This window comes from Octopus bimaculoides, chromosome 19 (assembly GCF_046866305.1).
Source record: "Octopus bimaculoides isolate indiv1 chromosome 19, ASM4686630v1, whole genome shotgun sequence".
NCBI lineage: Eukaryota > Metazoa > Mollusca > Cephalopoda > Octopoda > Octopodidae > Octopus > Octopus bimaculoides.
Window position 1 is genome coordinate 48,690,156 of NC_142946.1, and position 16,572 is coordinate 48,706,727.

At 36.1% G+C, this 16,572-nt stretch overlaps 2 protein-coding genes across 2 annotated transcripts in view; both read left to right on the top strand.

The window, feature by feature from the left end:
* Positions 1-1,509, top strand: part of LOC106877012 (dynein axonemal heavy chain 6) — an 80,923-nt gene extending 79,414 nt beyond the window's left edge. The window contains exons 79-80 of the mRNA XM_089337607.1: positions 385-604; positions 1,290-1,509. Coding sequence (XP_089193733.1) covers positions 385-604; positions 1,290-1,393 — 324 coding nt within the window. The 3' untranslated portion in view covers positions 1,394-1,509. The remainder of the gene's footprint in view (positions 1-384; positions 605-1,289) is intronic.
* A 3,594-nt stretch (positions 1,510-5,103) lies between these two features.
* Positions 5,104-14,205, top strand: LOC106877017 (SPRY domain-containing protein 7). The gene is made up of 5 exons (XM_014925796.3): positions 5,104-5,231; positions 7,592-7,708; positions 8,531-8,691; positions 9,007-9,109; positions 9,639-14,205. The coding sequence occupies exons 1-5, from the start codon at positions 5,108-5,110 to the stop codon at positions 9,734-9,736; spliced, it is 603 nt and encodes a 200-aa protein (XP_014781282.1). The 5' UTR covers positions 5,104-5,107; the 3' UTR covers positions 9,737-14,205.
* Positions 14,206-16,572: the final 2,367 nt, after the last annotated feature.

Here is a 16,572-nt window from a genome sequence, read left to right on the forward strand (position 1 = left end):
AAAAGCACCCTAGGTGACTGCCTGAGTTGTCAGTACCTTGAATCAGCCCTGAAAATGAGATGATTGAATAATAAAGGAGGTACCCAAGGATTCTACCACCACAACCAGCAGGAGGCCTAAAAGTAGACTAAAGCCGAGAAGGTTGGATAATATCTACACTCTCAGTTATAAGTCACCCAAGCAATGAGCTTAGCAATGCAGGAGGACCTAAAAAAAATGTACTGTGTTTTTTTTTTTCTTCCATCACTTTGCTAAAACGAAATCAAATGACTCTTCAACAATTACAAAACTTGAAAGTCTGTGATATTTCATTTCCTAAATTTGTCTGTAAGAATTTAATGCTTTTTTCGTCATCCCATAATATTTTTTTTTTCTTTTATGCAGACTGAAAAATCGGATGGTGTGTTTATACATGGATTATTCATGGAAGGTTTCCGATGGGACAAAACTGAAATGCATGTTATAGATTCACAGCCTGGCGAGATCCATTCACCGTTACCGTTATTGCATCTAATACCTGCAAGAGATGTCCAGCAAAAGGATGAAACTTATTGTTGTCCTATTTATAAAACAGCTTTGCGAGCAGATGGTTTATCTTCAACAGGTAACAGCATCATGGGAAATTTTAATATATCCTACATCTCATCACTTATTGTCTTTCAACAAATTAGCTTCTTATAAATAAGTTTCTTTTAAATTCCCAGCAAAGAAGCGATGTGTGTGTGTGTGTGTGTGTGTGTGTGTGTATTGATCAAATTTACCAGTTAGAAAAAGAAGAAAAAATTAATTTAATCATCAGAATTTATGAACATAAAAATATTAGTTGAGCATTATGGGACACAGAAGACAAAATAATGAACTTTCAAAGGCAAAAAAATAAGTGGAACGACTCCAGCTGTTCAAATGAGAGCTTGTGCTGAAAGTGAATTATATAAAGTGGAACAACATTAACAGCTTCAACTGACTAAGTGTTACTCGCAAAAAAAACATGCATATATATGCAAATGCTCATAGCATATTATATATATTGATATATGGAGCCTGGTGCAGCCATCTGGTTCACCAGTCCTCAGTCAAATCGTCCAATCCATGCTAGCATGGAAAGCGGACGTTAAACAATGATGATGATGATTTGCAATATAGATTCATGGTTAATGTTAGATATGGCCATATCATAAAAGTGTGCCAAAGGTGGATCTTTTTGCTATTTTCAAAATTTTATGTGTTTGGTATCATGAGTGTGTTTGTACAATTGCAGTTTTATTTCATATATTTTTTCTTTATTTCAGGACGATCAACCAACTTTATTACTAGTGTGTTCTTGCCTACTAAGAAACCAGAAGACTACTGGATTGCTAACGGAGCTGCTTTGCTTTGTCAACTAAGTGAATAAAATATACAAAATAATATTGCTGTGTTGCTAATAACTGAATTTAAATTTCTATGAAAAATGAAATTTGTGCTAAAAATACAAACTCTTTTGATATTCAATAAATCAGTATTTATAAATTAATGTGTACTTTTGTTCTTTTGAAATTAAATATTTAGAAGACTATATTTTCAAAGGGAGGTCAGTTTCTTAAAATAAATGTTAAACTAAACATTTAACCCTTTAGCATTCACATTGTTCTGTCAAAAGTAATGCTTATTTATTCTCATTGTTTTAAATTAATCATGGATTATCTTGTAGCTTTGAGATTTTGATGAGGTTCTTGTTAATTTTTAGAATTATATTGTAAGGTTGGTGTGAGAGGCCAGATCTGGCCAGTTTGGGCTTAAAAGAGGTAGAATATTTTGGCCAGATATAGCTGGTTTAAATGCTAATGGGTTAAATAAAAGTATAATTATTTCAGATGAGAAATAGATTTTAAAATAGAATTAAGAGGATAAAAAAAAACAACCTAACTGAAGCGCTAAAAAAATAACAATTAAAGTGAGCATTATTAGATTGGATGAAGGCATTTAATTTCATTTAAGTTACCCTTGTGGTGATGAGAGGGAATCCCTTGGTTCAATGGCTGATTCTGTTCAAGAAGTGCAATGAAGACAACCCCGAAATCTAAGTAAATATAGAATTCAGTCATGGAATTGAATCTGATCTTTGCTCGTTTGGTGACAACTTCAGCCATGTTTTAGTATTATTAGAATCAATCAGCTAAACATAGTCTAACCATATTCCCTGATCTTAGAATGACAAACGATAGCACAGGAATTTTGTGAATGAACAGTGAGTGGCATAATAAACAAAAAGCATAACTCAAGAAATTGTGGTCAGTCTGTGGCTGGAAAGGGTTGCTACTGAAGGTCATATGTGTGGCAGCAAAATTTACCCCCCCCCCCCTGCTATACCTCAGGAAAGAGTCAGAAGAAGTTGTCAAAGAATTTCTATGGCTTTACCAGCCCCAATATCTGGTTTCCTAAATCCTTCAATTGTAATCCCAAGGATTACTATGTGTTGGGTATGGTTGGGAATGACACCAACTGCTCTGCCTGCAACACCAAGGCCAAGATCAAATAGGTATTCAAAGATCCTCCCAGGGACACAGTCAAGAATGCATGTCAGGTTCTGGAGGCTGTAGTAGAAACATGGTAGGTTCTAAAGGCTGTGGTAGAAGCTGAGGGTGGCTACTTTGAGTAAACTGCTATGTCTCACCATAATCTAGATACATTTTGATTTTTTTTTATAAATGCTTTTATTTTTGGATGGGATATTGTGTTTTTTTTTTCTTTTTGTATAATCTGTAAAATTTAGCTCAAACATCCTGTGAAGTTAATTATCTGAATGGTAAATGTAAATTTATTTTTATTTTGTGAAATAATTTCAACATGCTGTGTGAAAAAGTGCCACACCCTAACAGTTGAGGGAACTCGTGGAAGAGGTAGGCCCAGGAAGACCTGGGCTGCGGTGGTGAGGCAAGACCTTCGTACATTGGGCCTCACCGAGGCGATGACTACTGACCGAGACCTTTGGAAATGGGCTGTGCGTGAGAAGACCCGGCAAGCCAAGTAAGATCGTTGCCAGTGCCCCTGGACTGGCTCTTGTGCGGGTGGCACATAAGATGCACCATTTTGAGCGTGGCCGTTGCCAGTACCGCCTGACTGGCTTCCGTAGGATTTTCGAGAGAGATCGTTGCCAGTGCCCCTGGACTGGCTTGTGCGGGTGGCACATAAAAGACACCATTTCGAGCATGGCCGTTGCCAGTATCGCGTGACTGGCCTTCGTGCAGGTGACACGTAAAAGCACCTACTACACTCTCTGAGTGGTTGGCGTTAGGAAGGGCATCCAACTGTAGAAACTCTGCCAAAATTAGATTGGAGCCTGGTGTTGCCATCCGGTTTCACCAGTCCTCAGTCAAGTCGTCCAACCCATGCTAGCATGGAAAGCGGACATTAAACGATGATGATGATGATGATGATGATTTCCTAGACAAAAAAATGGAAAATGATTTCAACATTTCTAAGGAAGAAAGGAAAGAAGGAAACTGATTTGTTAGATGAGAACGTACAAAAAGATAAAATAAATTGCCAACAGGAAAACTAAGTTGAACATGTCAATGATTGCTGAACAATTGACAGCAGTTTTAAGGGCTATTTTTGTTATACCCAGGAATTAAAACTTATCCAGAAGAAACCAGAATTATGTGAATGCAAATTCTATTTCACTTTCTCATGAATGAAGGTCGGGTGGCAAAAATTATTTACCTCGTAGTTTGATGAAGGCTTGGTTAGGAGAGGGCAGGAACAAGTACACTAACGCATTCCTTATTTTTGCCAGGTAGATATGGTTATTCTGATAGCTGGAGAAGGAAGGATCTTAAGAAATTGGAATCTCAGAATATATTTTTTCTGAGATGTAACTGTTATTTCTAGTATGTTGAGTGACCACACTGAGACCAGCTTCATTTCATTTGCTGATTCAAATAGGTGCAAATATGCAGTAAAAAGCATCTGGGAAAATAGTATGGGGATAGGTATTTTGAAAGCCTAGATGTCGGTTAAAAACATTGAAAATTTGAAAAACAAAGTTGGGGCGTGGAGGATAATTTCCATATTTTATCCAAGAAATTTGGAATTGTGTAAATGTATGGATTTTAAACATACACACATACACAGAAAATTTGCCTTTTATAGATAAGATACTTCATATATTAATCTTTTTAAATTGCTTATCCCTACATTCACTTCTATATCTGCTCAAATTTAAATCTCTCGAGTGTATTCTATACTGAGAACATGTGGATCTCATGTAAGAACTATATATATATATATATATATATATATATACAGTGTACATTTAAACACATAAGAGGTATCCACCATAGGACTCCCTCACGCTAGAAAAAACAGCTAAGTTCCAAACCACTATTAGGGATGGTTTGGAACTTAGCTGTTCTTTCTAGCATGAGGGAATCCTATGGTGGATACCTCTTATGTGTTTAAATGTACAATGTATTTATATGAATAATATATAGTCTATGAAATAAATTTTTACACACTAGGCCACTGGTAGTAGAAATTTCTAATATTTCTAATTACCCTTGATATTATTAATACACACACACACACACATATACAACAGGCTTCTTTCAGTTTCAGTCTACCAAATCAACTCACAAGATTTGGGTCAGCCTGAGGCTATAGCAGAAGACATTTACTGAACCCAGAACAAAGTGGTTGGGAAGCAAACTTCTCATCACACAGCTATGCCTGTGCTTCAAAATTTCTGGCAAACATGGCATTAATTTTTGGAAATTAATTAAAAAAATTCTTTGAAAGTATTCCCACTAAGTTTTTTTTTAATTTCTTTCTCCAGCTAAAATGAATATTTTAATTAATCAATAATTTTTTGTGTACATTTATTGATTAGCTGTTACCAGTTCCTACCGTGTTTTAAATATTAGAAATAATTCTACCAGACAAAGTAGACTTTAATAATTGGTTTCTTTTAATAAAAGTTACGCACTCCAAACTAATTAATTAGTACTTTTGAGAGCGTGGGAGATTGATTGTTATTACTGGTTGTGAAAATGTAACCACTGTGTTTAATAAGACCGAGGATGGTCCGTGTGTCAGAGTGGTCGGCGCACGTAGGTTGCTTAGTCTAATCATGATGGACAGTATGGCGGCGTGTTTTTGTTGTTTACGTTGCCGTACCTTTGGTGCAGGTATTAGCGGTGGACATGTAATTTTAAAAGAGCAACCAGCTGTAAAATTAGATACAGCGCATATGGGTAAGTCATTCACAACCGATAATTGTCTCACAAGGGAAGTTAAAGAGAATAAATCGTTAAAGATTTGTCTTTAAATCTATCAGTAATACTTCAAGATATTTAACCAACTTACTCGCAAAATTCTTTATCTTCACAAATATTCGTCGTCTTTTAATAAAAACTGTCTACCGAGAAATTCTTTGTTTATGTTTATACGTAGTTTCTCAGAATCTAATATTAAATGCCCTGTCTTGTCATAATATTCTTGTGTAGCATATGTTTCAACTTCCTAGTTACCTGTTTGTCTTTGGAATTATCCTATTGAGCTTTTGTACTGATATAAATCTCAGTATTTCAATTTAAGAAATCATAACATCGATTTAAAACAGCTGAGATATCTTCCGTACCTCTGTTATTTATCTTCCCCATTAAAGCTTTTCGGCATTTATTATATATATATATATATATATATATATATATATTAGCAATTACCGTTTCAGGAATTTCTCTTTCCCTTATAGACTTAGTTTTAAAAGGAACGAACTAATGAAAAGATAATGTTTAAATGCCATCAATCTATACTGACAATGCGAACACTATTTTATTAATAATGATCTCTGACATTTTACAATGCTGTTTTATTCGTTGGAAGGGGTAGAGTTGATTTAATGAACCAAATTTTATTTTATGGACCTCGAAAATATGAAAGGTAAAAATCGCCAGCTGGATTTGAACGTAAAATACAACTAAATATCATCGAGGTGTCGTCCAGTGTGGTACTTTCATCTGTTTGCGCCACTACCACCTCCTATTTGGCCAACAGTATGATACTGAATGTGATTAAATTTATTTATAAAGATCGCTTATATTTGAATTTATAGTTAGTTGTGTAGTGACTAGAAAAACAAAAAAGGAGGGGATAAAAGAATACGAAAAACCGGATGTTTAAAACAGTGCAATTAAACGAGGAATGAAATGCACATGATAAAAAAGATGAGACTAATATATCGGGAAAGAAAATCAGAAACAAAGGTTACAAAGAAAGTGAACTATAAAGATGAGAGAAATGCGCAGAACGCATTGTGAAAGATGCTGAACCGACAAGCACCCACGTTTAAGCCTATAGTACTTATTGTTTCACACGAAACAGCTGAAGTACACGGATAAAACTAATCATGGGCAAACTGCGGCCTGTGGGACTTTCTGAATGGCATACCTAAATGAAAATTAACCCACTATTTCTCATGCAGCCCGCTTTTCGACAAAAGCTGCCCGTACCTGGATTAAACCAGACTGGGGCTTGCACCACGATGCATGTTGGCGAAACACTGTTGCATGTGATGGTTATTATAATCCTAGCAGGTTTGTGAAGGGGCCCAAACTATTATTTGTAAAAGAAATATCAATGTGGGCTTTTAATCGTATTGTACAAGCTAGTTCGTTCTCTGGCCAACAAAGAAGGACGGAAAAAACTATGTGATGGCATCTGGGAACAAGTAATGCATGGCTCCTATCATATCCTCACAGATACGTTTAGAGGATCGAGTTCAGCCAACAGGAACGTGTTTGAAAATTTAATTTAACGTATAAATGAAATATGTGGAGATTTTTGAGTTTATGTCTCTATTTTCTGTCAATCAGCAGTTAGTGTAATTTCTTTTGTTAATTGACGAAGTTATTTTTTTCGTTGTGTGTGTGTGTAGGCGGTGTTAGATATTTTGATATGCAATGAAAATGTGACGATCCTCGAGTTAATTATCTCAAGGTGTGGCTGTGTGACATATATAGAAGTGGCTTTGTGGTAAGAAGTTTGCTTCTCAACATGGTTCCAGGTTCAGTCCCTCTGCATGGCACCTGACCTATTGCAAGTGTCTTTTAGTATATATTCTATCTCTAGAATTGGCTTCATGAAATGTTTTTATTCACAGATGTAAATAAATGTATCTTCATTGTCAGTTCAGCTTTTAGTTGTTATGAGCTAAAGCACCTTTGCTAAATTAACTTGTAGCATCCACTCATCTTACAATTGTATGTTTATGAAGTTAAGGTTTTAGCTGATAAATTGACCCTTGAACTTTCACATTACTCCGCCAGATGCATTGCTTATTCTTTCACCTTGTTTTGAATTAATCATACATTATCTCTGAACTTCAAGATTTCAATGATGTGATTGTTTAGTTTTAGAAGGACATTGTAGGGTAAGTGTGAGATGGCAGATCCTGTTAGTTTGACAGAATATCTGGGCCGGACATGGCCAGTTTAAATGCTAAAGGGCTAAAGATATAAGCCAATGCAAACTCAAATATGTATTGCACTCCCACTTCATAATTCATGATTAATGGAAAAAAAATTCAACTTTTTTTCTTTTATTTCTCATCCAGGTAATGATGTTGTTATTGTCAAACATGGTCGTAGGATCTGTGGCTCTGGGGGAGCATTGGCTAATGTTCCAATTGTCCAGAACAAAGCATATTTTGAAATCAAAGTACAATGTGGAGGTAAGATATTTATAAGTTTATCATGTATTTAAATATTGAATATCATTTTTTTTTAAAATTATAAGCATCATCATCATTTAACATCTGTTTTCCAAGCTGGCATGGGTTGGACAGTTTGACAGAAGCTGGCAAGTCAGAGGTTCCAGTCAAGTTTCGGCAAGGTTTCAATTGCTGGATGCCCTTCCCAACAACAACCACTTTCCTAACACCACATGAAACAAGGCAATTTTTCTGATATTATTGTGGTTTAATGGCCTCAACAGTTTCTCCTGAGAGGAATAACAATGAACATCCAATGTTATGAATGTGTATTCGAAATGTAAATCCATCCATCATCATCATTTAACATTCATTTTTCTATGCTTTGCATGGGTCAGGTGGAGTTTATTTGAGGCAGATTTTCAACAATTGGGTGCCCTTCCTGTCACCAACCCTCACCTGTCTTCAAGCAAAGTAATATTTCCCTGTAGCCAGGCAGGTTTTCGCAAAATATTGGAAAGGAATGACAGTGACAAGAACGTTATAACTATCACGTCGTGTCAAGACAAGGAAACAAACATTCACACACACTGAGCCGGCTTCTTTCAGTTTCTACCCACCAAATCTACTCACAAGGCTTTAGTTGGCCTAAGGCCATAATAGAAAACACTTTCCCAAGGTGCCACACAGTGTGACTGAACCCAGAGCCATGTGATTGGGAAGTGAACTTCTTACCATACAAGATATGCCTGCATCTTAGCCACACATGCAAATTCTTGTATGTAATTGAGATATTGTTTTTTATTTATTTCTTAATATATTATTTCTTTCTTTCTTTCTTAGGATCCTGGGGTGTAGGATTGGCTTTAAGGAAAGTTGACCTGAATATTCTGCCTCTCGGATGTGAACCTGATGCTTGGATTCTGCGTAACGATGGTAAACTCTATCATAATAACGAAGAGAAAATACAGATCCCAGAATTAGCCCAAGAGGGAGATATCATTGTAAGTATTTTACACATTGGCTTAGTATGCTTCTATGTTTCTTATTATGTAGTAAATGACAACATTGTTAGCACATTGGACTAAATGCTTAACGGCAGTTCTGACTCTTCATGTTCTGACTTCAAATTCTGCTGAGGTTGACTTTGTGTTTTATCCTCTCAGGGTTGATAAAATGATCCTATTTGAACACTGGAACTGACATAATTAACAAACCCCCTCCTTGAAAACCACTGGCTTTGTACCAAAATTCTTAACCATTATTTATTACTTAGCAGTGTCCTATGTCCTTGCTAAAATATGTAACTCTCTTTACAGGGTTTATCTTATGACCATGTGGATTTGAATTTCTTCTTAAATGGCAAACCAACTAACACGCCAGTCAGTGGATTAAAAGGCACACTTTATCCTGTAATGTATGGTAAGTTGGTGTTTAATTTTCCTATATCCTCCTTATTATCATCATCATCATTTAAGGTTTATTTTCCATGCTGGCATGGGTTGGACTGTTTGACAGTCTGATTTGGTATGGTTTCTACAGCTGGATACTGTTCCTAAAGCCAAACACCTTACAGAGTGTGCTGGGTGCTTTTACAAGGCACTGCATGGGTGGTCTTACATGTCACCACACAGGTGCTTTTATGTGGCACTGCCACAAGTGCTTTACACCACCAGAAGGATCAGTCTTAACACTTCTATTGCAGAGTACAAGTCTTCTTGAGTTCATCAAGGTGCCAGGCATCTCAGACCTTTGTCATCTCACCTGAAAGGTTCATTGTCCTGAGGTCGTTCTTCACTACTTCATTCCATGTCTTCCTGGGTCTTGCATTTCCACATGTTCCATGGAAATGGAAGACATCATTAGAAACTAACTAAGACTATGAATTACGTGTAGGATTTTTCTGTTTTATTTCCATTTGTAACTTGGCGATTTTTTTTTTTCTTTTCAGTTGATGATGGAGCTGTTCTGGATGTGCAATTTGCTACATTTTATCATCAGCCACCAGATGGCTTTGACAGGATCATGATTGAACAGTCACTTCTATGAAAAGCTGCTTTCTATAAATGAGGTGACAGAGGCAACTGTGAACCAAAAAAAACACCGAGGTAGCTACTTTGTTGGAACTTGTATAATATCTAATTGTAAACTAGAACCTCTATGTAATACAATATGTACAATTATTGACATATTCTTGTATATGACGCATTTATATTGAAAATTAAAATGTTGTTTATTTTGATAAATTATCATTTCACAAACAGAATCAAACCAAAACATGGAAATATAACATATTTTTTATGTTAACTTTCTGATACTCATTTTCATACAAACATTTTAATTACTGTATTTTCCTAAATTACTTGTCTTTTCCTTGAGTAAGATTTTACCACAGTCTCAGAAAATGTTTCCTTGTAATTATAATTATTAAATATTTAACTGTAAGTTAAAATAAATACCTAGCTTGTGTAACTTGTACTTAATCTTTTAGCATTTAAACCAGCCATATCCGGCTCAAATATTCTACCTGCTTTACATTCAAACCAACCAGATCTGGCCTCTTACACCTACCCTGCAATGTTATTCTAAAAATAATCAGTCACACTATCAAAGTCTTGAAGTTACAAGATAATGCATGATTAATTCAAAACAATGTGAATAAATAAGTGTTACATTTGACAGAAGAATCTGAATGTTATAGAATTAAAAAAGCAAAGCATATTATACTTTTTCCAAGTTAATATTATCTATCTCTAAAGGTGTCAAGCTGCCAGAATCGTTATCGTTCTGCACAAAATACTTAATGACATTTCCTCTGACTTTACGTTCTGAGTTCAAACGCCACCTGGGTGGACTTCACCTTTACCAGTTAAGCACTGGGGTCAAAGTAATCAATTTACACTGGCCCCTTAGATTGCTGGCCTTGTGCCAAAATTTGAAACCAACATTATCTAATCTTCATATATTCTGTGTGATAAATATTTTAAATATTATCTTATATCTGGTATTTCTAGAAATTTAATTAAAATCACTCCAATTTTCCTGCTCTGTTGTGCTTGATGTCTAAAAATTATAGTGTTTAACTTTTAATCCCCCTGCCCTGTCTCACAGCATTTAATATTTTTTTTATTTTTTATTGTATTCTCTGTGTGACATACAAGTTTTTAAACAGAGGTGTTGCAATATTAATGTATTATTTAGACATTTCAAGTACACTAACCTCTATCAATTTTTGCCATCAAATTAAAATTGCCGCTACAACCTCACTTACTAAATTTATAATATCCTTCTGCGGATATTTGTGTAGAAGATTTTAGGATCTGTGGAGGGGACATTCTGTTATCTTCCAAGAGTCTGTGCCATAGAGCAATGAGTGTATGATACAGAGTTTGTATTGAGCGGACTTCACTACAATGTTCACTTTCTAAATCCACAATATTATTCTGTGGTTATTTATGTTGAAGATTTGGTGAGGTGACATTCTGTTGTTCTCCAACAGTCTGTGTCGTAGATCAAAGACCATATGATACAGCTCTAACATAATTTCATCATGATGATCATACTGAGTGAACTTCTCTCCAGTGTTTAGCATTTCAATGGTGTATTTTGTCTTGCTGTAATAGCTCGTAATTTCTATTGCAAGCAGGTATCTTCCACCTACTGTGACTGATCAAGGGTTTGGGATTCAATTGAGCATATTCGTTTTGTGTAACTTAGTATCAAAGATAAAAATCAATATTATATTCTTTTCTGAAAAGCATAGAAAAACAGAAGAGCTTCAGCCAAAAAACATTTTTGTATATAATTTTATTCTTTCATGTCAACATGAGTTCAGATTCTGCTAATGGTCAACCTAACTTTTCGTTTGGGTTCCATAAAACAAGTCTTAATAATAGATTGAAATGAATTCAATTACCTATACATCTGGCCTTATTACTGAAAAAATTAATGTGTTCTTTCATCCATTATCAGTCTAACTGGTTATTTTTTTACAATTTCACCTTTCTAATTTTTAGGTATTATTTATTAAACATTTATAATTTTTTTTTTTCCTTTGGCTTCTGTATTTGGTTTGCAAGATTCTTGATGTGAACTCGTGTGTTGAAACAAATTTTATTGTATCTTGAGAGGGTCATTATGCCAATAATAAAACACATGTACTGGTTCAATTTCACTTCTTTTATTATTCATTAGTTGGTTAAATAACCAATTGATGAGTAATAAAGAAGTAGAATAATACCAGTGCATATGTTTATTACTGACAGAATGACCCTCCTAAAATACAGCAAAATATATTTTTAATAATTAAATTATATACTTTTATAATCAAACAGTTGTTAGTTTCTTTAGGTTTTTTTTTCTGATATAGGATGCATTTAACTTTAATAATAATTTATGTATATGTATAAAATATGAGTAAAATGTGTTATTGTTGTTTCCAAACAGCTTTTTTTTTTCATTGCAAATACAGTAATACCTCAGTTAGCAATCTCAATACATTCTTAAAAATGCAGTGCTATTGGAGGTCATTACAACTTTGAATATACATAGAGATATAGCTTGCTAGGTTGTTTTTCTCATATGTAAATGAAGGTGACAAACATTCCCGAATATTTGAAATTCAGAAATGATATCGCACCCTTCCAGTATTTGTTAACATTAGATAACCTCTCACATGTGATGTTACATATTGATTTCTGAAACTACAATAAAATTAGACTTTAATTACGAGTGCACAAGTCTACCTTGCCTTACCTATTCTCATCCTCATTGCTGTGAGTCAGGGACCATGGACACATACTTCATCTCTGTCTCTATCAATTCCTACCCTTTGGCCATGGTTGTGCATTCATTCAGAGACCTTCTGGTTCATTCTTTGATGTCATCCAAGTAGCATCTTCTTAGTCTCACCTTTCCTCATTTCCCATTGACTCTTCTATAAGATGTGGATGCTGGGGTTCTGGACCTTGATTAGTTGAGACACATAAGGCCACAACATGATCCCTCTAACCAACTCTGTCTCCTGCTATTGTTTCAGTCTCATTCCAGCTTCTCTACCCTTCTCGTCTCCTTTCCTTGTCAACAGTCCTTCGTGGTTTTAGGGTGTCCTGCTACTTTTTCTTTCCCCTCCACTCAGGCTGTTACTTAAGTGCCACCATACACTCACTTTCTCAATCTTGCCTGAGGACATGTCTGATCCAGTTTCAGCATCCGCATCTTATTTCATCATTGATCCTGTTGATACCCATTGTTGTCTCAATTGTATCATTTCAGACTCTTGGCACACACTAGATGTCAAGTCTTCTCCTTAAGCATTTGAATCAGAAGCTGTCCCTTGCTTTTTCTTGCATTTTTGTCACTTTCCAGTTTTCACATCCACAGAGTAGATTGAGTCACTGTCTTAAACTGCTGAACCTTGATAATATGCCCAAAATATTGCAGCTTTCTCTTCCTGACAGCCAAAACTTCTCTTTCTGTCCGCATTTCCTCAAGTAGAGATTCATTCGTTCAATGGTCAACCCAGCTAATTCTCAATACTCTTTGGTAGCCCTTTGTTTTCTGAATGAAACGAATTAATAATTTCATTTTCTAGAAAAACACTTTTCACCTTCAGTTTCACGTCCATGGGGCAGCAGACAGTAAGAAAGTTATTCTAGTTTCTTGTTATCTTTTATTATCTTTCCACACTTCTGAAAACTTTTTGTAATGAAAATTATATTCTTGCTTCATATTTGAATAACGTTTACTGTGGAAGAAAATGGAAGATTTGAAGCAACAAGAGAAAGAATGAGACAGTACGGAGAAAAGAGGGGAATGAAGATGAATCAGAGTAAGTTTAAGACAAAATCAACAGGTTAGAAGAGTCTGCATGATTTAGCACCAATATTCAGAATAAAACCTATATTATTAAAGAGACAGTTAACAGATATGAAAGAGAGCTTATGGATGATGAAGTAAGCTGACTGTATATGACAACGTTGAGAGAGAGAAGTGCATTGAAATGACACAAACGAAGATCATCTGGCAGAATAGCAAGAACTTAGAGAAGGAAATCAAAGAGAAGACATGAACAAAGAACAGTTGCTTAATTTAAGAAATATTCAAACAATAGACAAGGTTAAAGACAATTAGGTGCTCCTATGACATGACATCAGAGTAAATAAGTTTTCTCATTCACTAACCTCAATGCTTTGATCTAGTTTTATAATCATAAGACTTTTTTTAATATAGTGAAGAAATGCTATGAAGATATTTAAAAGTATGCATCAACATAAAAGTAAGAAAATTTGTAAAATGTGGAATTTCTATGTTTGCCACTAATTATTGTAATAATGTAATGCGATCCCTCTGGAAATATCTGCTCCAAGAAAAGAAAAAAAAAAAGCACTAAATGGTGGGTAGTGTTAAGTGGAGTATTACTGTACTGTACATAGAACCTTATATTCTCACCTTGTAATAATCTGTTAACTCATGTGAAAGATGTACATATTCCTTGCTAATAAATTATATGATGAAGACAGTTTCTTTGTATTATTTATTCTGTTGCACTGTTGAATTTTTAATACTCAAATATGTTTTATATCAATTACAAAATCAATTGGTTTGAGATTCCCGACTATCTTTCGTGTTTCTGTTGTCTGAACTATAATTTGGATTTTGGATTTTCTAGCTATCTTCAGATACCCTTGTTTAAGCCCCAGGCCAACCAATGCCTTTCCTATCCCTTCTAAACCCTACTTTTACCATCCCCTAACTCTTAGAAAAGCCTCCCTCTGATATTTATTGTATTTTAACACAGCAAGTCCATAAGGGATATTATCTTAGGACAAATACTGCAGTAACTGACCTATTGAAAATGTGTATACATTAAGTATAATACATAGGTGGCTATTTTAATTGAAAACTGCCTCAAGTGCATATACTGAAAATAATTGTTTATGGGAGAGAAAGAGAGCGAGTAGGAGAGTGAAGTGGAGTGTGTGTGTGTGTAAGGAGAATTCTCCTTGCAGTCCTATGGCAGCGAACATCAAAGATAAACATCCTTGACCTGTCTCTGCTCTTAAGACATCAAATGTGAATTAAAATATTCACTGATGTTGTGAATAGCTGCCCAACTGATTAAAAATTTGGTATATACAAATGAGGCAGTTTTTAATTAAAAATAGCCATCTGTGTATAATTTAATGTTTGCACACTGTCAACAGAGTGGACACTGCAGTGGTTGCTCTGAGATAACTTATGGACTTGCTGAGAGAGAGAGAAAAGTTCTGTCTCAATTCCTCCTCTACATTGGGCTGCAAGATTTCTCCACTGGGCAAAGTTCAGAGAGCTCCTACCTCTGCTGGTGACAAAGGGCTTCTCACCCAGAGTAAAAGGTAGACTGTATGATGCATGTGTACGAACAGCCATGCTACATAGCAGTGAACCATGGGCTGTGACTGCTGAGGACATGTGTAAGCTTGCAAGGAATGAAGCTAGTATGCTCCTCTGGATATGTAATGTCAGTGTGCATACACAACAGAGTGTACGTACCATGAGAGAAAAGTTGGACATAAGAAGCATCAGATGTAGTGTGCAAGAGAGATGACTGCACTGGTATGGTCATGTGTTGCATATGGATGAGGACAGCTGGGTGAAAAAGTGCCACATCCTAATGGTTGAAGGAACCCATGGAAAAGGCAGGCCTGGGATGAGGTGGTGAAGTACGACCTCTGAACATTAGGCCTCACCAAGGCAATGACTTGTGACCATGACCTTTGGAAATATGCTGTGCGTGAGAAGACCTGGCAAGCCAAGTGAGACCAAAATCCAAGGCCTCTGCCAGGGATGTAGCCAGCCCACTTATGCGTAACGTTCCTTCATTGGACACTAAACTGTGCTTGCGAAGACATGGTGAGGTAAGTGAAATCGAACTAAATTTGTAGGAACACTAAACTCGGCTTGTGAAGACCTGTTGGGGCAAGCGAAAGCGAAATCGTGATGACACCTGTACCAGTGGAGCACTAAGAGCACCGTTCAAGTGCGATCGTTGCCAGAGCAGCTGTCTGGCTTCCATGCCGGTGGCGTGTAAATAGCACCAGCGTGATCGTTACCAACGTCGCCTTCCTGGCACTTGTGCCAGTGGAAAGACATTCGAGCAAGATCATTGCCAGTGCCAATGGACTGGCTCCTGTGCAGGTGGCACGTAAAATACACCATTTCGAGCGTGGCTGTCGCTAGTACCACCTGACTGGCCCTCGTGCCGGTGGCACGTAAAATACCCACTACACTCTCTGAGTGGTTGGCGTTAGGAAGGGCATCCAGCTGTAGAAACCCTGCCAAATCAGATTGGAGCCTGGTGTCGCCTCCTGGTCCACCAGTCCTCAATCAAATCGTCCAACCTATGCTAGCATGGAAAGCGGACGTTAAACGACGACGATGATGATGATGATATACATGTGTGTTACGTGGGTAACAATATTTTCAACTGAGTATATGTACATATATCTACTTGATTGCTGAGTTATTAGTGGTTTCTCTCATTGTTTTGATTCGCTATTTTCTATCGTTGATAAAAACTGTCGATATTTTTGACGACGCGGGTATGTTAGTATGTATATATTTCACGCTTTCCGTTGATTTATCACTTTACCGACATCACCATGGCAACTGAAGGTTTGTCCTAGGTGACTAGAGTTATTTCCCTTACATCATATACAAGCTGCAGCCATGTTCCACATCTGAAAATACTTCTCAGTAAGTGACTCTGTCTCTCGTATTCCTGTTGCATAAATCCCACCCAAAGACTCTATTATTGTTACTATTATCATCACACTAAATATAGATTTATTTCACTTTTCATATATTGGCAATACACCCAGGAAATGCATTAAAGTCACGTCTTC

What these genes read in the sequence shown, in the direction of transcription:
- LOC106877017 (XM_014925796.3), top strand. Translation starts at nt 5,108, where the DNA reads ATGATGGACAGTATGGCGGCGTGTTTTTGTTGTTTACGTTGCCGTACC. An exon ending in AATCAAAGTACAATGTGGAG is followed by an intron (nt 7,709 to 8,530) that starts GTAAGATATTTA and finishes TTTCTTTCTTAG; the next exon opens with GATCCTGGGGTGTAGGATTG. An exon ending in ACTTTATCCTGTAATGTATG is followed by an intron (nt 9,110 to 9,638) that starts GTAAGTTGGTGT and finishes TTTTCTTTTCAG; the next exon opens with TTGATGATGGAGCTGTTCTG.